The 23,487-nt window shown below is 39.9% G+C and overlaps 1 protein-coding gene across 1 annotated transcript in view; it reads left to right on the forward strand.

Moving 5' to 3' along the window:
• ITGA9 (integrin subunit alpha 9) overlaps positions 1 to 23,487 on the forward strand; it is a 215,506-nt gene that overhangs the window by 50,617 nt on the left and 141,402 nt on the right. Inside the window, exon 15 of the mRNA XM_064705067.1 lies at positions 1,503 to 1,663. Within this exon, the coding sequence (XP_064561137.1) occupies positions 1,503 to 1,663 (161 nt within the window). The remainder of the gene's footprint in view (positions 1 to 1,502; positions 1,664 to 23,487) is intronic.

Here is a 23,487-nt window from a genome sequence, read left to right on the forward strand (position 1 = left end):
ACGAGCAAAAATTTCTCAGAGGGAGCCATTATCAAAGCTTTTAGGCATTTAATTTAAGTTATGAAAAATAAATACTCAGTAGAAGAATTGAGCCCTTCTTCTGAGTTCATAAAATTCATGCCAGAGTTTTATTTTCATTGTGTGAAGTTGGGCGGCTAGATCCTCAGTAGAAAGAGAGAAAATTCAGAGCTGCTAGGCAAATGTTTGAAGGCATTACTTGGAAGATTTAATTTGCTAGTGAAAACTTGTCTTACAATCTCCTACTGGAGTGAGCAGGAAGAACTTACACAACCAGCAGTGATAAGTTTGGCCAGTTATCACCCTAACCACCCAGTGCTCCAGGTTGCTTTTTGGAAGCAACAAAGTTGTGGGGGGCTAAGTATATGGTATGAATGCTAAGATTCATTGCTAAGATGACTGAAAATAACGAAAATAATTGTTAGGAAGTGCCACATCCTGGTTGACATTTGCATGATTTGGGCTGTTTTAGAAGGTTTGAGGTTGCTGCTGTTGTTCGTGTTGTTTTTTTTTTGCTTTTTCTGTCAGAAACACACTTTAAACATCTGGGGTTTTGGAGGGATTTTTTCTTTTGTTTGTTTGTTTTTTTGGGGTTTCTTTTCTGTTAAGTATATGTTTCTAGATGCATTATTACACATAATTTCCTACGGGAAAGGATGGTCTGGGAATAATAGCTATATTGTTATAAATGATCAATTGAAAAGCCAAATTATCAAAATGCGAAAAGTTTTTATTTTTCCGCTACCAAAATACGATCCTCAAAAACCCACAGCCAAAGAGGCAGCGTTGAGCCAGGGATCGGCGCTGGGTGAACCTGGATCCAACCTGTATCCCATCAGATCTCCCTCTGTTTATAAAAACCTGTTTTATACAGTTTTTTATGCCTGAGGCAGAGGTGCCCCTATTTCTTTTGTAGCTCTGCATATGCATGAAAGTTTCTTTCACTGTACAGAGCTGAGTAATCACTGTTTCCTGAGCAGTGGCCGGTGTTGATCGTGTGTGTCAGGGGAAGTCGAGTATTTAGATCTGTCTTTCTGGTGACTTCTGCTATCTTGAGCCACGGTATCAGTTGGGTGGTGATTGTCCTTGGGCATCGGGATAGCGGCAATCATCGCGCTGGCCACGTCTGTTCATTAGTAAACGGTGTATTGTTCTCCTGCTGCCTTCGGGAGTTTTGAGATTCTGAAGAAGACATCTGCCTCTGGGCTGCTTGTGGTCAAGACTCGTTTGGAGTTTACAATCTTATAAAATACATTCTTTCTTTAAGCATGAATTATTTCATAACATATATTGCATATTAAATGTGGGAATATGTTTGTAATTGGATCTGATTTTCTGCAGCTGCAGGGAACTTAGTGATTGATTGAGGGCCCTCAAGGGTTGCACAGATGCCCTGGAGGCAACACGTTCCATTGATAGGTGGCTGGAAAGTGACTATTGTTCACTGTCATACTTGGTTTTCTTCTTCTTCCTTTTTAAAACAGGTTTGAATTATAACTTGACTGCTGATGTGGCAAAGAAGGAAAAGGGCCAGCAACCCAGAGTTTATTTTGTGACTTCTGGAGAGACAGCAGGACAGATTACAGAGAAGTTACAACTGTCATTCATGCAGGAAAAGTGCGAGCATTACCTAGCATATGTCAAGGTCAGTTCATTCATGTCCTTCCTTACTTTGGCCTTACTACATTCCACTCTTTTAAAAAAGTTATTCAACCAATCAAAGTGGTGCTGCTTTGGTTTCAGATGTTTGATTTCCTGATAGGTAGAAGTTCAGCTTTTCATGCTTGGCATGATTTGTGAGTCTGAGTACCTTCAAGACCTGCTGCCAGGAAAATACATTTTTTTATGTTTGGTCAGGCAGGTCTTTCTCTCTTTCCTCTTTTCCTCCTTTCTCTCTTTCTCTCTTTCTCTCTTTCTCTCTTTCTCTCTTTCTCTCTTTCTCTCTTTCTCTCTTTTTCTCTCTTCTCTCTAATCCTTCCTTCTTCCTTCCTTCCTTCCTTCCTTCCTTCCGCCACTTCCTTCCTTCCGCCCCTTCCTTCCTTCCGCCACTTCCTTCCTTCCTTCCGCCACTTCCTTCCGCCACTTCCTTCCGCCACTTCCTTCCGCCACTTCCTTCCGCCACTTCCTTCCCCCCCTTCCTTCCTTCCTTCCTCTTCCTTCCTTCCTTCCTTCCTTCCTTCCTTCCTTCCTTCCTTCCTTCCTTCCTTCCTTCCTTCCTTCCTTCCTTTCCTTCCTTCCTTTCCTTCCTTCCTTTCCTTCCTTCCTTTCCTTCCGCCACTTCCTTCCGCCACTTCCTTCCTTCCGCCACTTCCTTCCTTCCGCCACTTCCTTCCTTCCGCCACTTCCTTCCTCCCTTCCCTTCCGCCCTTCCTTCCGCCACTTCCTTCCTCCACTTCCTTCCCCCACTTCCTTCCTTCCGCCACTTCCTTCCTCCTTCCTTCCGCCACTTTCCTTCCGCCACTTCCGTCGCCTCCTTCCTTCCGCCACTTCCTTCCGCCACTTCCTTCCGCCACTTCCTTCCGCCACTTCCTTCCGCCACTTCCTTCCGCCACTTCCTTCCGCCACTTCCTTCCGCCACTTCCTTCCGCCACTTCCTTCCGCCACTTCCTTCCGCCACTTCTTCCTTCCGCCACTTCCTTCCGCCACTTCCTTCCGCCACTTCCTTCTTCCTTCCTTCGCCACTTCCTTCCGCCACTTCCTTCCGCCACTTCCTTCCTTCCTTCCTCGCCACTTCCTTCCGCCACTTCCTTCCCCTTCCTTCCTTCCTTCCACTTCCTTCCTTCCTTCCTTCCTTCCTTCCTTCCTTCCTTCCTTCCTTCCTTCCTTCCTTCCTTCCTTCCTTCCTTCCTTTTCCTTCCTTCCTTCCTTCCTTCCTTCCTTCCTTCCTTCCTTCCTTCCTTCCTTCCCTTCCTTCCTTCCTTCCTTCCTTCCGCCACTTCCTTCCGCCACTTCCTTCCGCCACTTCCTTCCGCCACTTCCTTCCGCCCCTTCCTTCCTTCCTTCCTTCCTTCCTTCCTTCCTTCCTTCCTTCCTTCCTTCCTTCCTTCCTTCCTTCCTTCCTTCCTTCCTTCCTTCCTTCCTTCCTTCCTCCCTCCCTCCCTCCCTCCCTCCCTCCCTCCCTCCCTCCCTCCCTCCCTTTTTCTCTCTTTGATTTCATTTCTTTCTCCTTTTGCCTTGGTTTCTTGCTACAGGTATTATTCGCAAGGAGACAACATATTGTTTTATTAGGAACAGCAGGTTTAGTGTTTAATTTTGTTTAAGGTCTGACAGCACAAAAGACTAGTAATACAATCTGCATGGGGATGGCAGGATAGCGATAGGCCTGCAATGAAATAATTGGGCTCTTGGATTTGAAGAATCCTGTGAATTTCATCTGGGCTTGAAAGCAGCAGTGGGATAGCTTAATTCCACATGCATCATAGTCCTAGGGATACAAAGAGTGCTTTCCAGGCTTAGAAAGGGTCTGTTTTTCCTGTGACAAACTCTTTATCTAGAGCTTGCTAGGACTGTAGTTATCCTAATTTGGCAGGCATTAAAGAAATGCCACCCAGGTGCTATTGTTTTCGGAGTCAGCACAATTTTCTTCTACACTAAAAATGTATAGAATGGATTTTAAGATTATATAGGATGGACATTTATCTTTTAAACCACACATGTCTTACAAACACTAATCTTCATCACCAGTCCTTACAAAAGGACTTCTTCCCATACATGAGTTTGACCTAAATTTGATGGAAAACACTTGGTACTCTCTTGTTTTGAGAATACAGCACATCCAGCTTTTTCTAAATGTATAAACTTTTCCAGGAAGCTTTTTTGTACCTAAAACCTCCGAGAATGGGAGATAAAATTATTCCTTTAACTCTATCAACATTTTGTGCATGGCTGTTGAGAGAAAATAAAATAAATAAGGGAACCAAAGAGGAAGTGCTGTCCTGTTAAATTGTGTGAATCTCTGTGTAGAAACTACATATCTTCCACATTTTTTTTGTTTCTGGAACAACCATTGCTGTCTGCTGTAGAAAAGCTTGTTAAAGAAAATGTAGGCCTATAAGATTACCTTTACTTACAAAATGTATCAGTGAATTTAGTAATCCTGGTCTTTCTCCAATGAACACATCTGATTAGATTTCAATTTGTTGAGTTTGGATCAAAAGGAGCCATGTGCCTATCTTAACCCCATAATGATTTCTTTCATAATAGCTCTTGTAGTTTTTGGATACTACACGGAATTCATTAAAGAGCTATATATGCCCAAGAAACTCTTTACATTTTTGTGACATTTCTAGCTAATTTTGGAAATTCAAAGGTAAAAACTGTTCTTCTGGAAAATTCTTGAGAAATTGGATTTTTATAGTCAAGAGAAACATTTAAACGTGTCTAAAAAAATACCATCAACTTAAAGCAAAATAGCTGGTTAACAAACAAGGCTCCTGGTTTTCTATGTGATATAAGCAGCCATTTTTCACTGTTCGAAGAATAACAGGAAATCTTGTAAGGGAGAATGAAAAGCAGTGGAGGAAGATAATCCCTGTGCTTTTCTGAAAAAGATGGTGTAATCCACAAGACTACATGACGTTAGAAGCCTCAAAGAGAGCCCTGCACACTCTGAAGGAGTGGAAATGGGGTCATGATCACTGCTATCCTTAAGTAATAGCTAAGAAAACATAACCCCTTAAAAACCAAACAAAAAACCCCTCCACAAACTCCAACCAGAGCTCTCCTTACAAAATGGCACAAAATGGAAGGACTGAGAAAAGCCACTGAAAAAAAAATCTCTACCAAGTGCCTGCATTTTTTGATAGATTTGATCTCAAGAAACCCCAGCAAAACTGAGCGCTAAAAGAGTTGCAGTCTGCAAATGAACTAACATTTAGTTTTTTTACAATTGATAAGTGTTCATGTTTTGAGCATGACTCATTTCCTAGTTGTGATTCCCTTTCAGGACAGTAGCTACTTTTCTTATTGCTGCTACTGAATTTGACTATTGAAGTCTGTATTTCCTCTTATCTCTGTGACTAATCTCTGGATTTCAGAATGTTTGTAGGATACATGTAGCTGGGATCTTCATCTTGTACAGGGCAGGGTATCAAATTACAGGTCAAGTTGCTAGAGCTGTGGTAGTTAATGAGAAAACATGGTTTCTGGTTGAGAACAGAGAATTAAATTGAAACACTTTAGGACTTCGAAATGCATTACGTATGGTTTTGTAGTGGACATAGAGTTGTAGAGGAGTGATATGGTTTTATGACTCTTTTATGCTTTTCTTTTAAAATTGCCTATCCTCAATGGAACCTTTTGATGACTACTAGTTAAGAAACTTTCTTTAGTATACATTGGTAATAAAAGCAATACTGACAGAAACTCAAGTGTCATCTCCAAAAGCTGTATTGTTTAAATTTAAACAACTTTTGAAGGTTTGACTGATACATTGAGTAGAACATGGCTGTTAGTTGAGAAGTTTGGGAGCACCCCAAGCTTTCTCGTGTCAATACATAACTGATCCCTTGTGGCTCTTAGAAGGTGCTTCACTGCTGGACCATTCTTCTTCCAGCTCTCTGGGGATGATGGTGCTGCTGCTAAAGATCATCTCTCCTTCAATGGCGATAAAGAGCAGATGAGTGCCTCCTGTGAAAACTGTCTGTCAGTTTTGCTGGAGTACAGGGATGCAAAGTTTAAATTTGATTAGCTTTTCCCCCCTTTCTTTTGTAAAAGGATTTGAGTTTTTTGATATAAGGAATGGTGGGAAAATGGAATGTGATACCAAGAAGAAAAGAAGCAGAGTTTGCAAAATGGAATGGAATTAGAGAAGACTAAGAAAACAAATGGATTTGGAGGCTTTAGAAGTGTCTCCTTAATATCTGGGTGTGCAGCTGAAATGTAGAATTTTCTCATGGCAACTGCACTCATTTGATGGTGTTCAGAAGATTAGGGCAATGGGCTTAAGATGTGCTGTGAGTAAGGTAGTGACTCTGAGGAAACGTTGTTTCCCTTTTCCAATAACTGCCTTGGTTGTCTCCTGGTTATGTGGGCTTTCCTAATATTTAGGATAGCTGTATTAGTGTATAGGATGAGAATTTTACTGAGATACCAAAGGACATGGTGCCTGCAGATTTATGCAGGGTCAAAACACATCTTCCTTGATTTATCACAAAGGTGTAAGGGCGATCACACTGAAAGCCCCTTCAAGAATTTCTGCATTTATTAAAGCACCACCATCTGGTTTCTTACCCCACTGTAGGGCAGCCAGCTGGGCTGCTTATTGCTACCAGTCACTGTTGTCTGTGTACAGAGTGTATGCTGTAATAGCTGCAGACACCATCAGCAGTACTGGCACACAATTAAACTACACACAGCATTTAGATTTTTCAGAGATCTTGTTCTTGGTTACTTTAAGCAGTTTCATGTAAGTCATAATATTAATTCTGAATGGATCCAGACATAGCTTATGGGAAGGGTGGGGCTGAGAAGTAACAGCCTTTGCATAATATTTGTGTCAATGAAGAACTAATTTTTGTACGGACAGGTTTGGGAAAAAACACTTTTCAACAGATATTGCTCAATTGTGCTTTATTCATTGCTGAGTCCTGTAGCCAAAAATTTGCATTTTTATGGGTATGTTTCTGGTCTTTGTTTGCCATGCGTCACTTGCTTTTAAAGATACTCTGAGCTGCTGACATCACACAAACAATCTAGTGCTGCTCGTCTATTTCAGTCAGGGTCTGTGGCCATGTTTGTTTCTCCGTCTATAGCTGTTTGATCTCATATGAGGGGGGTTGCATGTATTGAAGTCTTTTCTTTTTGATTCATAGTACCCGAGCTTTTTTATAGAGATTGCCTAACAAAGCATTTTATCTCAGTCACATCATATGTAGAGACTGACCTTGATGACCTTGATCATATACTTTCTTCTGAGAGTTTCCTGCCTGTGAATTAATATCTCTATGTAAAGGTTTAGTTGGTAGCATTACAGGATAGAGATAACACTTGAAGCAGAGACTGCTTTTCCAGCAACAACAACAATGAAAACTTGGTCATGATTATCTAGAATTTTACAGGGTTTGGACCACTTGGTAGACAAAGAGGATACTGAACTGTTCAAACCTGTAATAAAAAGTTTATCATCACTACGAGATAAAGCTGCTCTGTAGTTTTACCAGGAATGATAAGTGTGGTGAGATTCAGTACTAAGAGCAGAGTTGATGCCTTTAGGTTTGTTCATTTTGCTTGTTTATGTAACTTTCACAGAGCTACCTGGAGAAACTGCTAGGCCCAGCCACATGCAATCATAACATGTGTAGCCTTTAAAGGCTGTGGGATAGGTGGGTGATCATGAAGCATGGACAGGGGTTTATTTACAAGAAGCATGCTTTCCAGAAGAGTTCTATTTTCCAAAACTGTGCAAAGCCCACTGATTATCTATAAGGATAGCCTCCCTCCCCTCCAGCAGAGCAAAAGAAACGTGAAATACAAATTGAAAAAAAAAAAATTAATAGTGTTTTTTGTTGCCTTATTCTGTAAAGTAATCAATCATCTCTTTTTGGATAAATTCTGTCTGGCACTGAGTAGAGCTGATGTCTCACCTTAAAAATTAAGCCAGGGAGAAGAGAAGCTGCATTTTTTCCTGCATAGCTTGTATGGACAAGAGAACAGTGGTCAGGTGCATAACTGTTTTCATTAGCTCTTAGTTAAATGGATTTAGGAGTACCAGAAGGAGTGACATCTTTGAGCTGAGCATTACCTGTATCAAGATTTAAATACTGTTAATGATCATGGAGTTATCTTTGGCCTTTTCAAAGATTTTTACAAGGCTCCCCAAGAATAAGGAAGATTATCTTTCAGGGATCAGTTTATAGTCCAGTTCTTAAACTGTCCTGCACAATATGACCAAAATCAAGCTGCCAGATATGCTTCCCTTCCTTTCAGAAGGGGACCCATGCTGCAAGTAGTTAAGTGCTTTGAGATTTGTAAGGGCTAGTAGTACAGCTAAGTGGGAAAATAAGTTGTATCAGATACTGTACTGTTAACTCTTTGGGAGCTTTTTAGTGGACAGTGTATCTGAGAGCTGTGTGGTAGCCCAAAAGTGCTTGTGTCTTGAGGCCATTGGGAGGTTTTCAGCTGTGAGCTGAAGGCAGAGGTTTTGTCTAGAAATCCTCCTCTGCCTACCCTCACAGGTTTTTAAATAAATTACTTTTTTCCCCCCTCTTCTCACATTGTTAGGTGATATAACTGGGTGAGTGACTATCTTCTTCTTTGTAGTTGGAGAGTTGTCTGTGAATGCTTTCTGCTCTGTCTAAAGCTTATCTGTCATAAAATCCAATTATCTAAAAAAAAAATCCAATTATCTGAAAAAAGTCTTAACAAGGTAATTGATTTTATTGAAATTCACTGTTGCTCTTTGACTTTTGCCATTATGTATGAAAAAGGCCAAATATGTTGTTTATGGCCCTGGCAGAAATTTGGTTGCTGTGGTGAAGTAGCTGTTGAAGTGCCTGGCTAATCATATTTATGAATCCAAGCAGAGATTTTGTAGTCCCCAAATGAAATAAATGGCATTTTGAATGAGGCTCAGTTAGTAGACTTGCAGCACAGTAACTTATGAAATTCTGCCTTGCCTCCCTTTTTTTAAAATGTAGTGTACCCTGTGTAACCCTAAAAGGGTGCAAATCTTTAATCTTGAGCCCTTTGATGTACTTGTCCCTTTGATATGTTCTGTAATGGCAAAGAAATATGATTTATTTTTCAAGCAGAGTATCTCAAAAAAGCACATTTCTCAAGTTTTGGCAAAGTTGAGAATTATTTTTACTGCATGCAGACTCTTAGTGAAGCATGACACTTCACTGCTGCTTTTGGATATTCAGTCGCAGACATATGCCTGGCTTTGCTATCTGCCCACTGACATATTTCTGTCTGATACTGTAGTTTCTCAAAAAGAGATTTCATTTGCAGATAGAAGCTTTTGGAGGTGGAGAGGCAGATTTAGGCCTCAACAGAGCATAGCACTTTTAGGGTGGAGGCTGGTCAGAGGGCTGGAGGGAGACCCTCTCCTGCAATGACAGGCTGAAAGGTTTGTGGTTGTTCACCTTGGAGAAGAGATGGCTCCAGGGAGACGTCATTGCAGCCTTCCAGGACTTGAAGGGGACTTATAAAAAAGAGTGACTTTTTTTTAAACTAATAGACAATGGGTTTAGATTAGAGGTTAGGAAGGTCTTTATACAGAAGTTGGTGATGCACTGGAACGGGTTGGCCAAAGAAGTTGTGGATGCCCTGTCCCTGGAAGTGTTCAAGGCCAGGCTGGATGGGGCCCTGAGCAACCTGGTGTAGTGAAAGGAGTCCCTGTCTGTGAGGTATGTGGGATTGGAATGAGATGATTTTTAATGTCCCTTCCTTCCCAAGCCTTTCCATGATTCTTTGTACCAGAGTCCGCAGATTTGTGAGGTGATCCATGGGACTTTTATCTGAAAGAAGTAATGGCATTTCCCAGTGATGGCACTTTAGGAAGTGAATGAACAGAGATGAAAGCTTGCTTTGTGCTAGGAAAAAATAATTTTAAAAGGCAGGTAATGATGGATAGGAATATTTTTGCTTTCTCTGGTGCTCCTGGTTAGCTGAAGAGTTCTTCTCAGGTGGAAAGAAGTAGCAGAGAAGGCAACACTACTGTTTTTGAAACTTTCTAACATGTTTTTTGTAGAGTTATATAAACGAAATACATGATGGCAAATTGTGCTGTGAAAGTTTATTATTTGCTTCTTTGGAACAAATTGACATTTAAGGGCAATACGCTTAAGGGTAGAGTTTTGCTGCAGAAAACTGCAATAGAGAACAGCTTATTTATCTTAGTGGTTTTCCTGTTTAGAATACATGGAAGAATATCAGAATGTGCGCTAATCTCAAACACACACACACACACACACACACACACCCCCACACACATATACCAACAACACACACACACATGCACATGGTCACCTTCTCCTGTCCAAACTGGGGAGTGCCTTAAATAATTAGCCTTTCATTTTGCTACCCTTAGAAAGGAATGACCAAGGCACTTTATGAGGAAACACTGAAAGCAAATTCCAATAGAAAACTCTAAGCTAAAGAGAAAACAATTAATTTTGCTGGCTGTGGTTTCTGGGTAAGTTCCAAACCTGTAGCACCCTCTTAGTTGGAATAGAATCTTCCTAGAAGACTCGTACTTGTGCTGTGTTTAGTTTGGGTGGCAACAGCATACTGCTAATTCAGTGCCCTAGTTCATACCAGAAGTGCATGTCAATGTGTTTAAAGAAATGTGGGAATAATAGGTTGCAGCATAGAGCTTCTTTTGCACAAAATGCCTTTTCTCCCTTTCTCTCATAAGGAGATACTTACTACGTAACTTCAGGTGTGGAATTCATTTAGTCTTGACCTCCTAGGGTCCAGAAATTGAGAAAAGGTGCATACTCTATCAAGTTACCTTCACCCTCACATACCCACAGCACTTGCATAAGCAACAGGGTAGTTACAGTTGGTATGATTGTGCTGGTGATCAGAATTTAAATCCCTAGTCATACACTTCTAGTTTGTTTTTTTTATTTGTCAATTCACCTTAGAGCTCTGTGGCTTCTGGAATCCTACTTACTTTAGGGAATGTTTAGTATTTTGTATTAATATTACAGTAATGTGTAGTATTTTTTTCTGTATTAGCTGTTCTCCAGAGATTTGAAATGGATATTTTTTCAGGAATTCAAATTATTTTCCCCTTGCCCACAATATCTTTGCCCTGATGGCAAATGCTTAAGCTTGTTTCCTGACTTCATACTAGATGCTCTTATGGATTTGATGCATTAGGCAAATTAGATTGTTTCGATTTTATAACAGCCTTTTCTACCTTATGTCACCAACTGACCACTATGCTTGCTTTCAATGGTCACTTTTGCTTGGAAAAAATGGTCATAGTTGTAAAAAGTGTACTTATGAAAGCTGTCCTCAAAGCAGTGAGGTAGTCAAATGTTAGGAATATGTGCAATATGTGATTTGAGGGTTTATTGTCAAGTTATTAACCACATTTTCTGCCTAAGTTGCATGTGTTGGTTTTTGTGATTTCTCATGTGTAACACGGGATGTTTCTTGTAAAAAAGTCTTCCTTGAAAATATTTGTGAACATTTATCTCCTTTGTGAAAACCTGAAAAATACTTAACAATGAGTGACTTTTGCGTGCTTTTTATACAAGTTGGTTTATTTCCATCTTGCTGTTCTAGTTATTTTTAATCTCCATTTATGAATGGGCTTTAAGACTCTGAATATGTTTTACTTTGAGTTGTATGAACATGCGAAATACCATAAGGGTAGGACTGGGTGATAGCCTGACTGTAACAACAAAATCCAACAACAAAAAGGGAGATAATCCTGTAGTAGTTTAGTAGTTTATATTGCCCTCCTCTTAATTTTTTTTTTGGCCTGGGAAAGGGCCCAGGTCTAGTGTTAAATTCTAGACTGAAATGTGAAAAGTTAGTGGAAAGTCTAAACGAATCTAAGCTGAGAGTAAATTAAATTTACTACTTCCTTCTTAGATAACAAAAGAAGTTGAAAATACAACTGGTTAAACTTGTCATGACTTGGTAACTTTCATCCTATGAGCAGACTTACAGCTGTTCATTTGGGAAGATGACTAAAAGGCAGCAGACATTAATAACTTAAGTAAGAAGAAAAGAGTGTAAAATAGAAACAAGTAACAAAGAACGTATGTAACAAAACAGGTTGGCATAAATTTATACCTTCTTTTGCATATTTTTGACCTACTAGGATATAGATAGTAGCAAGTGAAATGTACTATTAGCCATAAAAAGCAGTTTTAGTAAAGGCAAAGTGTATAGGGAAATGGTCTGAAGAAAAGGCTTTAAAATTCCTTTCTTTTAAGAAATGAGGCTCTGTCACTTGGCTTGCAAATCTGGCTTGTGTGCTCTTACTCAATGAGCTAGAAAGGATGCCAAAATTGAAAAGCCAAGGTCGTTGTCACATTAGGGAAAGTTTCCTCTGACCATCCAGGAGCCACTGGCAATTACATTCCCACCACTCCAGACTTCTGCTGCCACCAAACCCCCCTCGTAGGGGGATGGCCCTGCTTGGCTCCCCACACACAGCACTCTCATGCAATCAGACAGGTTCCCCTCACAGTCTTCACAGAAGGTATCCCATAGCCAAGTCTCTGATGTCGGGTTCCTTTAAGTAATTTAATCATGGTGCAGCAACATGATTACAGCTCATTTGGACTTCATCCAAAAAATCAGTGGGATTATTGAAGTGCAACAACTCACCTGGCTTTCATGTTGATATTTCCTAAGACCTAATTGTCTCTTTAGTGAGTGATTGCAGCAGTCCAGGATTTTGTGAGCTGTTGTGATCAGGAACCACTGTTGGTACGGTCCTTTGTATAAAGGACTGCTTTATATAAACCATGGCAGTGCTTATGGCTTATAAATAGCTAGGGGGGACACTCACCATGGTGGATAAGGAAATTGTAAGGTTTGAATGTTTGAAGGGTTGTTTTCTTATAATAGACATCCCCAGTATTATCTAAATCTAAATCTTTTGAGAAAGCAAAGTTTAGACTGGACATCCTAAGAGAGGTTTTCCTCTCTTGTACCTCAGAGTTCTGGCTTGTCTGCAGCTGCATTGTAGGAGCATTTCTGAGACTGTAGGCAGGTCCTATTAGTTCTAGTCAGAACCAGAAAAAAAAGAAGGTGAGAAATAATTCATATCTTATTAAGAAAAAGAAAAGCCCAATGCTTGAAAAGGCTTATGTAAATGTATATGTGCTATAGTTTGGTACAGCTGCAGTGTTTGCCATCTGAGCAATGCCGTGTTCTGAGGCAGCTGAGAAGCAGGAAATGAAATAAGTAGGTGTGAAGAAAAATTGAAGACCATCAATTTTGTGTATATATATATGTGTCATATGCTTCTAACGTCAAGTTGCAAGGACTGTTTAAATTAATTTAGGATCTAATGATGTGTTTTTAATTGTCATATATGTCTCCTCTTCCTTTATTTTCCTTTCCAGCTTGATTTTTTCCTACTTAGAGATGTGTTACATGTGTGCTATAGGGAAATGCAGTCAGCCAGATGTTTATGCTTTGGGATGTATTTTGAAAAGGACAAAATACGAAAGAATGATACCTGGGAGTCTTCACAGCAAAAGAGATGTAGTTTAGCATGTTGGTTTTTCTACTACTAAGTTGCTCCTTGTTCTGCTGCATTCCCTCCTCCAGTGTCAGGCTGGATAATCAGTGTAGGTCCTGAGACAAGTGTTGCCTAGCAGTTTGCCAACAGCTCAGCATTATCCAAAATGAGCTTAATTTGTTATCCTTGGAGAGGTTACCTTAGATTTCCAAGATCTGGCAAGCATACTGAGAAACTTAAACTCTGCCTAGGAGCTCACTGGTTGATGCTGGACCTTCAGCTCACTCTAGGCTTTGGCAGATGAATTTACCATACCTCTGTTGCAAAACACTTTTCTTTTAAAACCTTGTCTTCAGTTGACAAATATCAAAACTCTGTAACTATAGGCAGCAGTGTTTTAAGTGAGTGTGCTAATTTCCCTCATAGGTACTTGGTAATAACATAGTTAAGGAGCAGTATGATCAGGTTTGCTTGTTTGTGTACCACTTACAATTTTTAACCGATGGAATATTCTTATTCAGCTTTGTCCTCACCATTGATCTATTCTCCACCCTCAGAAAAATTTTTCCTTTTGAGGTGTTGCAGGAGCTTACTTTTGTGGATGCATGTGGGTATGCAATACAAGACTACATCAAGCTGTGAGCTGCAAATAATTACTTTATGTACACAGTAAACAGAAATTATGGAAGTTTTGACTCATAAGACTGAAGCTTGGACAAATGTATGAAACTAACTCAAAATATGCAAGTTAGTTTCATGCCTGTGGGAAAGGACTTCGGGTCATTAAGTGTCTGTACAAACAAATCTCTACTTTTTCTTTAGGATTATTTACACTAATATACTGATATTTTTACTAATATTTACAAATTTTTAGTATGCATTTCAGCTTATCCTTCATTTTATACAGACCACAGATTTCTAAGTAATGAGTGGGAATAAACTCAGTCACTTGTATAACTAAGCATTCTGCTTTCTCTTTTTCTCTCACTTTGGAGCAGATTTGTTTATACAAAGAGAGAGGGAATGATGCTGGGGCTCATGTTATTTTTCTATGTATACAAATGTATATGTACATTTAATCTGTAAATTTAAATAAATCATCCCTAATCAAAGTTGCTTTGAAAAACAAAGCCTGTTTAAAAGGAATTTTATAAGACATCTCTAGGAAAGGAGAAACAATACTGGTATAGTAGCATCTAAAAATGCCTAACAAGATATGAATTTTTACTGTGCTCATCATGAACAAAAGGACATTTAGGAACAGGTCTTTACCCCTTTCATATGATAATCTCTCTGAAGTGCTCTTGCTCTGCTTGCTTGAGAATAGCTGTTGGATAATCCTAGGAAGGAGAATGCACTGAGGTAAATGAGAGATGGCTGCAGCTCTTGCATGCATCTTTCCTACTTATCTCAAATAGATCTCTTTCAAGCCTAGCTTTTAAAAACACAATTGAAATGGGTAAAGGGATCCTTACTTATCCATGATTTTGCCAATGTGATGGTTTTGGTCATTTTGTCACCCGAGGTTTTCTACTGCTTGGTTCAATCCAGTCCATTGTTGTCTGATATTATTTACAAGTTAAGAAGGAAAAAATGCCCAGTTGGTAATGATACACTGATCTGTTTTCAATATTCTGTTTATTAAGTGAATCAGATTGAATATTAGCCAAAGGACTGGAATAGAAAATTGGTACAGTCAAAAATCCATTTTTCACTCGACCCCTATCCCTTGCAGTCAAATAACATGAAAGAAAATCCCATACTTTTTAGCTGTAAATCTGAACTCAGCTTGGGGACATATACAAGGTCTCATTGAGTGAAAAGAAATTAAAGTGAGCAGAGTGCAATTTTGATACCATATGATAAATTTGTCTACACCTGGTGAGTTAACACAATGCTTCTTCTTAAAAAACCACTGGCCTATGGAACTGCACAATGCCCATGGTGTAAGAAATACAACTGGAAGTTCACCAGTCCCATTGCCCTGGTAACTTAGTAGATTGTCTGTAACACTGGGGTCCCTGATCACTAGGGACCATCAAAGAGATCCCCAGGACAGAAGAACTCATGCATAAAGGGGAGGGAAAATATGTTAATGATTTTGGGGAAAATATTATAATATATGTGTTTAATCTGGGACATCAATGAATATGTATGTAAAATACAGTATATAGACAGAAACTTTACTGTGCTCAACATGTATGACTTTAGGAGGACCTATCCCCCTTCTGTATCTGGCCAAAAAAAGAATGCTTGCATTTCAATGTTACATTAGTATTAAGGACTTTCTTTTTTACTGAATTTTTTGGTAACAGCTCTGTCCAGTGTTCCTGGTTTTTTCTGTCTGCTAGTCATGGGATAAAAGATACAGGAGTCTTTTATACATCTACATCCTAATTCTCTCCAGCTTTACTGAAATATGATCTGATGGATAGCCGTAATTATCAAACTTGTGTTCCTGTGTTACACCTGGGTATTCCACCCTGCTTTTTTAAGATGGCAACCAGTCCACATGAGAGGTCATCAGGTCATCATAGCCCTTCTATTGAGAGGTTGTAGTAGTAGTTGGATCAGAGCCCCTGCAAACAACTCAACAGCTGTGAAAAATGTTAGTTAAATGGTTTCAAATAGTTTATATTACTTTCACTGAAGAGCTTAGTGGTAGCATTATTATGGTCTACTTTTTTTCATGTTGAAACAATCATAAAATTTACCTTGCCATATTTTATGCTATTTACCCTATCATATTTTACACCTTATATTTTGAAAATTGAGTGGGCATAGGGGTAAAACCTGCTTTATTGAAAATTATATGAACATGAATTCAAAAGTATAACTCTCTCGCCATTTTTGTCATTGTTTAACAATTTGGAGAGCAGTCAGTGGAGTGTAAAAGGCAAATGGCATGGCATGGGAATGCTAGTGCAAGGGGATATCTGAGGTTTGTGTTTGGACTCTGTCGGAATTAAGTGCCATCTTTTTCTTCTTAGCAATGACCACAGCTATATCAAACACTTCCATTTTGTTGAGTTGTCGTATATTTTGTTGAGCTGAAAGAACTAGCTGGTGAACATCTGCATAAGAGTAAAGCAATATGGGTTGTCCATGTGAAGGCTTGTCTCTTACAAGCTTCTGTGGGGAGGTTGATTCAAAGTGTCAATGGAAAGAATTGTGCTAATCTGAAATGGCTTTTGCTGAGTACTGTGACAAAGTGGTTGGTGGGTAGGAATGTGTCATGAACAGTAAGGAAAAATCACTTCTGTTCCATAGCAAACAACATTTTTGATGCAAAATTGCATTCTTGCTGCAGCACATGTATTTCAGTCTCAGTTTTGTTTTCCTTTGTGAAGGACCAGGTTGCCTTTGCCATGGAAAGAGGAGAGAAGAGTGCTGGACAATTTTTGTCTTGCTGTCAAGAGATAAGCAAAATAATACATAAGCTGCAGCAGTGACTTCTGGTATAGGCAAATTTATTGCTACAGAGCTGCAGCAGCCTGGATTTCAGTGATCAGGAATACAAAGAGGGACCAATTTGTTGCCTTAGTGATTACCAACCTGCCAGCACCATCTCTGCCCACCATCTCTAAGACCCACACACTTGCAGCACTGCATGGCTTGTGCACTCTCAAGCTCCTCTCCTCCTCCCTGGAGAGAGCATCCTCTACTGTTGGGGCCATGTCAGAGAGTCATGCAGTGCTCATGGATCATGGACCTGGCATTTCAAACACAGGGTAGCAGATATAAAAATGACTACTGGAAAGGTAGGCCTTATTCCAGGGTTTCAACTCACACCTTGGAGATGTTTTGGGGATTTTCTTCCCTTTGTGAGATGTTCCCATGCAAATATTTTGTTAGGTTGGTGTAGTGGTTTTGGTTTGAGATTTTGAGATTTCTTGGCTAATGCACCAAAGAGTGTGGTGGGTTTTAGTGAGGGTTAAACACCAATGCACTCACTTTGTGATGTGAGATAGGATTAGGAGAAAGGTGAAGCAGGCTGAAAACCTTAGAAGGGTATAAAGAAATTTTTATTAACAGTAACTAAAAGAAAAAGGTAGTAAGAATCAAAACAAACCCTTCAGAACACTTCTCTTTCCCCCACAACCTTCTCTTTTCCACGGACAATGTAAAGAAACAAAACTTAAAATTTCCAGCCAGTTTACCACCTCTAAAATAGTCTTTCTTTAATTCAGTTGGGGAGAGAAGTCCTTCTTGTTAATGTTATGGGGACTTCTCCGCAAGAGGAAAAAAACAGTTCTCTAGTAGTTCTTAATTTCCTCATGGATAACAGACTCCCCAGGGAATCCTGCCATGTGAAGTCCCTCCCATTTTCTCCAAGCCTCCCACAGCTTGATGATGGGCCATATCAATTTATGGGGTATTTAAAATTGTATTAAATGGTGGTCTTCACTCTTTGAATGCTAGACTGCACTCTTAACCTCTTGCAATGTCTCTACTGTAAATGGTTTAAGGTGATAAATATTCTAATGTGAATCATCTAGGGAAGGAGAACATTAATGTGAAAGACAATGACTGGAGTGTGATCTTGAGGTTCAGAGAAATTAAAGCTTTTAGAAATAGTATCACTACAATACTGCCCTCATTAACCTCTCCACTCTGATAGAAAACACAACCCCTTTTCCCCCTTGCCCCCAAAAGGAAGTCAATAAAAACACAAGAGATACAGGTAAATGCTCAGGTTTTAATACTGATTTTTAATTTTTATTTTTTACACAATGAAGTTACCTTCTTACCAGGAAATGGTAAAATAATCATAATTTCTCCTCTTAGTTTCTATGTTGTATAGATTTTGGAATCACTGAAATCTCATCACTGAATGTTTAAGGATAGGAAGTTACTGCTTAGGGTGAATTTAGGTCTGGTCTGATTCTTTGCCTGGTCTTTCTCACTATAAAAATAAACTCCACAGTGTTCAGTGGTTCCTTCATGGGCCCACCATGAAAAAGAGTAATGTTCCAAGCAACCCCTGTTTAACAAATGCAGTACTAAACATGCCTGGATAGTTACCATCTCCAGCAAAGAAATCCCAATGTTTGATCTCCAAGGCAACCATACGGTCTGAACTGAAGGGATTGCTTTATTAGCTGCTACCATTAGCAGTCACCATCTCCTTTGTGAAGCAGCAAGCAACTAACCAGTTGTCCTGATTTAGGGCAAATCTGGGAGAAAACCTCCAAAGGGGATCTCTCCAGAAAGCAAATCCACACGGCCCCTCCCCACAACCGGTTCAAGAAGGATTCCTTGGAGACAAGTGGAAAGAACCTGTTTATTAACAGGCACAGCATCCCCCAGCACACAAAATGAACAATACTGGATGACAGCACTCTTTCACTTCTCTGAAAAAGATGACAAATTCAGAAAGTCTCTCCTGGGAGTGGTCACTCTGTTATCAGTCCCTCTGGCCCTGGGAATGGCTGCTGCAGGCCACAAAGTGCAAACTCTTGATGTTTCCCAGGTCCCAGTCCGGAGCAAGTTTGAGTGGTTCCAAGAAAGAGAAACAGTCCAGGCTTAGTTAAACTAACTAATGGGCAGAAGCAAGACCGAGAGCAAAGTGAAAGCAAAGCAAAAAGCAAAAGCCGCACTATGTGCTGCCCTGTCTCTGTGTCCCGCCAGCTGTTGGGGAGCAGCCCAATGACAGAACAAATCTTTGCTCTTCAGAGCCAGTCTTGAAGTTACAGAACATAATATCCAGCATAAACAGAACAACAACTGGGGATATAAGCATCATAATGTCATCCTAGGACACCAGTGTATGGCAGGCGCTCCTGACCACCCAGTTTGTTGCTTAAATAATCCAGAGAATTGAAAAAACTTCTCCCATACACCACCACCACCACCAAATTTGGCATGTCCTAGAGAGTTTTGCTTGAAATTGTTGTTGTTCCCCTAAGAGGATATGTATGTCTGAAGCCCTGGCCTGGGAGTTCAAAAATCTGAGTTGAATACTCGGCTGAAAAGCAGTAATCTGGTGTGAAACTGGGAAGGTACTTAACAGTTTTTCTTCTGGTTTCTGGTCTTTGTGTTGCTCTCCTGTCTTGCCTTTGGGTCGTCATATCTGTTTGCTCCATAGGCTCTTTGCAGGACAGTCAGGACTTAGGGTTATAATTTGTTTTATGTAGTTTTGTATTACTGTAACATTAATCCTCTGAATCTGGCTCAAGAGTTTAGAGTCATTCTGCTGCAAATTAATTTGTAGTTTGTTTTTTTCTTTTTCCCCTTGCACTCTTTTTTTCTGTTTCTTTGGGTATTTGGGCAAAGGCAGAAACTGCCAAATCTTTCCACCACACATTATGGTATGGAAAGGCTGGGTGAAAATGTACAGATTGGTTACTCACAACTACAAATGGTGTAAGAGAGAGAGCACTCCAGATTCAAAGCCCAATGCACTTAATCACAGAAGTTGGATATAATAATTTTTAAGTTTGAAGCATTGATTTGCTTTCACATTTGAGTTGACTTTAAAATTCTTCTCATCTTCCACACATTTCATGTATGTGCTGTTCTCTTCCAGCTGGGCTACATCAGCCTCGTGCTGTAAATTTATTTTTTATTAGGCTTTCAATCATGTTCTTTATTTAGAGCCCTCTGTTAGGCTTTTCCACTCAAATCTATTTGAGTGCTTCATACAGACACAGCTTAAACCTTGTAAGCCCCATTACAAATATCTATCAATGTAGATTTTTTTCCTAAAAAAATCAGGATTAGCTGTTATTTGCCCAGTTGATAGCAAAGAATTGAACTGAGGGGCCCAAAACTCCTAATACCTCAAGCTGTGACCTTGCTATATCTCATAATAAAAACAAGGCCTGGCAAGCTGGGGAAGTTTGAAGACCAAGAAGGTGTAGCAAAATGGAGCTTTGGGTTTTGGCCTTCACTCCTCCAACTTAGCAATGAACCAGTTGCCTAACACACCGCCCTGCTATTGTAGGGGCTTTTATTTCAAATGGACTGAAGATTTTTAGGCTTAGGTTATCCTTTGTGACTTAAGGCAATTAACTGTTGTAAAGTGAGGGCTGCCTTGCTGCAGACTAGCAGCTAAACAAGACTGATAACTCCAGGAGTCAGATGTCTTGGGTATTGGTTACCAGAGAAAGTGTGAAGGAGAAGCACCTAAGCATCCAGTAATGAGTTTCAGATGAAGTGTTGATCTTGGGATATCTCAAGCCTTTTCAGAAGATACCAACATCACAAATATTGGTTCAGCCAATATTTCATTTGCTTTTCCTTGCTTCCAGCAGCTGGTGCTAATTTAGCTTCAGAGAACAACCAAAGGAGGCAGAGATGAGGCTTTGGTTAAAAGATGAGCTGGGAAAGCATGTGTCTCACAGCTTTTTCTCTGAATGACTCTAGGTAACCTGACACTGTGTTATGGGAAAATCTTAACTGAGTGTGGCAGGAGGCAAAAATTGAGTTCGTTTTGCATAGTGAAAATGTACCTGGGTTTAAAAAAATGATCACATGAATACATGGCATACTTCAAAGATAATTGCTGAGATACAGACCTGGACTCAGACAGCCTTTCCAAATTGCTAGAAGCTGAGACAGTGTGTGAGAGGGATATCACTGTGTGATACCACTGTCACTTTGCTTATTCTTCATTGATAGGATTTGTCATTGGCTATGGTTAGGAATGGACACACACTGAGACAGCTCCCTGTTCTTGGCCGCTATTCTTAGTCCATATTCTCACCCTTCTGACTATTTTAAGTTAATTGTAGTTAAACTCCAAGGTCATAGGAGATCCTTAAAGAGAATTTTCATGAATTTAACATGTCTATTGGTGCTTCAGTTGACTAACAGACATTTTTCAGTAACTGGTTGCATGCAATGTATTTTACAGTAACAGGTAGAAAGATACAGAAGTGCTGTGCCTGTAGGTACATTGCAGGTAGGATGACCTGCAAGCAAGTAAACTGTGGCATCAGAAGGGACAGGGTCTGAGCTAAGAGGAGAGACTGATTCTGTGCTGTAACCTGAGGAACAAGATGTTTTAGAGCCAGAAAAGTAATTGTCAGTGGGATGTAAGACTCTTAAGATGATTGAGTTAAAGCCAGAGTGTTCTTGGAAAGGACACTTCCTCTTACTGTAGTAGGTTGTCTCTCCCAGGTTTCCAAAACTTCTCATTTCATAAAAAGAAGACAGTGGCAAGCAATTCTGCAGTGTTCATTTGCAGGTGTGCATTTGTTTCCAGAGACCACAAGGAAGGAGGGAAAGGTCCTAAATTTGCCATACTGTTATTGAACAATATTTTTTTTCCCACTGTTTACTTTCCAGAAGCTAGCTCTGCACTGTTTCCATAACCAGCTGGAAATATTCTTATTAACCAAGCAGGAAGCAAGTATTACATTTAGTTGTAAGTGACATGAAAGCGAAGCTATCTTGAAAACTCTGCTGCTTCTGCCACCTCTTGGAAAAGAAAGAAAATAATTTCAATGTCCCAGGATTAATATCTTGGCAACTATCGAATGAAAAATATGTAAGCTGTACTCTTGTTTTGATTTTAAAAATAGTGGTTGTGGTTGTGTTTGTGTCTAGTCAACAGGTTCCTTGACAGGCCAAACAAAATCTTTTATGTTATTGGATCTAAAAGCAGTCTTGTGATTTAATAAAAGTAGCAAGGAGGGGTTGCAAAGAGCAGTTGGAGCAATGTTGAAAACCTTTTCTGGGTTAGTATTTTGCTTTTTTTAAATAAGAGGAAAACTTGAACTCCAGAAGGGATGACTGGGCTGGGGAAGATTTTGTGATTTCAGATTATATCATTAAGCCCTGGCAGATGTCTTGTGTGATGTGTTGTATGATGGGTCAGGTGGCTGAGTAGTGCTCTAGAAAAAAATATTTTATAGGAGCTGGCAAGGAGTAACTACAGCTTATGGCTATATTCACCTGATTCTCAGAAGGAAAAGAAACACAGTGACAGCAGGCAGGGCTCAAACCTCTGAGAGTGTTTGGTTCCCTCTCTGATAATGCTTAGATTGTTAATGTTCTCCCTTCCTGGGTTACACAGAAGCACTGATGACTGTATCTTACGGATTCAGATTGCTTTGATTGTTTTCACCTGTGGAACCCCAAGAGCTTTTGTGCAGGCTCATTGGCTTGTATAACTCGCAGCCCCATTCATATGAAATTCTGCAGGTCACTTTGACATAAGTCAGGGTGGACATATCCCTTCAACTCAGGGACAAGTGTGCCTGACAGCACATGAAGAACACTGGTTTCATTCTGCTTAAATCTGTTTGAGGAGTAGGGCTTAATCGGCAAAGAGGAGCGATGAGTCTTACTGAGATTGTTTCAAGAAGTACAGTGCTGGAGGAGAGAAAGATCATGGGGTCTTAGTAGTTTTGCATCTTGGAGTTGTCGTTGTTGTATCCTTCCATGTTCCTGGAACTGCACATTCCAAAAAAAAAGGATGTCCTTGACACATTGATGGTATCTACCAATTCTAGGGTTTTACTCCCAATGGGAATGCAAACTGTTTCTTTGTAGCTATATATAAAGTATATGTACTGAAACAAGGGGCTGCTCTGAAAGGAGTCATCTAACATTTAGTGTCTGGGAGCAGAAAAGATGCCAGAACAACACTGCAGAGAGGAAGACTTGCTGTATTTGTACAGCCCATGAGGGCCGATTCAGGAACAGAGAGAAGCATACTGTGGTGTCCTGAGTTGGCTATATGATGCTTGCATCCCCATTCATCTGTTTAATCCAGAAATAAGTTTTGCGCCTTTAAGACTAGTTCCAAGAGTGAAGGGTGGGAGAGAAGAAGCGTGGAATTTATTATTACAAACTGCACTTGCTCCCCCGCATCCTACTCCCCGACTATGTTGTCTGCAGCATGGACAAACAGCGGGACAGAGCTCTCATTTTCTTTTTAGTTAGTTTTTAGCTAGCTGAGGCAGAGAACTTCCCTGGACTGTAGTTTCTCTTTTTCTGTTTAAACCTGCTCTAGACTAAAAACCCAGAAGTGCACCAGCAGCTCACAATTGTGGCCCACCGGGCCTGACCTGAATTGTGACATTTCCAGCACTGGAAAGACTGATAACAAACTGAGTGAGCTGAGCTACAACCCACCAAGGGAAATTTATGAGTTTGTTATCAGTTCAGATTAGCAAGAGGTTTTACTATTTAGTGTTATTAATTTTTTATGCTAATACATTATTTACTTATTAAATAAACAGGGTTTTTTGACTTTTCTTCCAAAGAAATCTTTTTCTGAACCAGTTGATGGAGGGACCAATTGAATTTGCTTTCTAAAAGAATCCCTTTAGAAGTTTCTCCCAAATTTGCCCTAAACCAAG

This window comes from Zonotrichia leucophrys, chromosome 2, assembly GCF_028769735.1.
Source record: "Zonotrichia leucophrys gambelii isolate GWCS_2022_RI chromosome 2, RI_Zleu_2.0, whole genome shotgun sequence".
Classification (NCBI taxonomy): Eukaryota; Metazoa; Chordata; class Aves; order Passeriformes; family Passerellidae; genus Zonotrichia; species Zonotrichia leucophrys.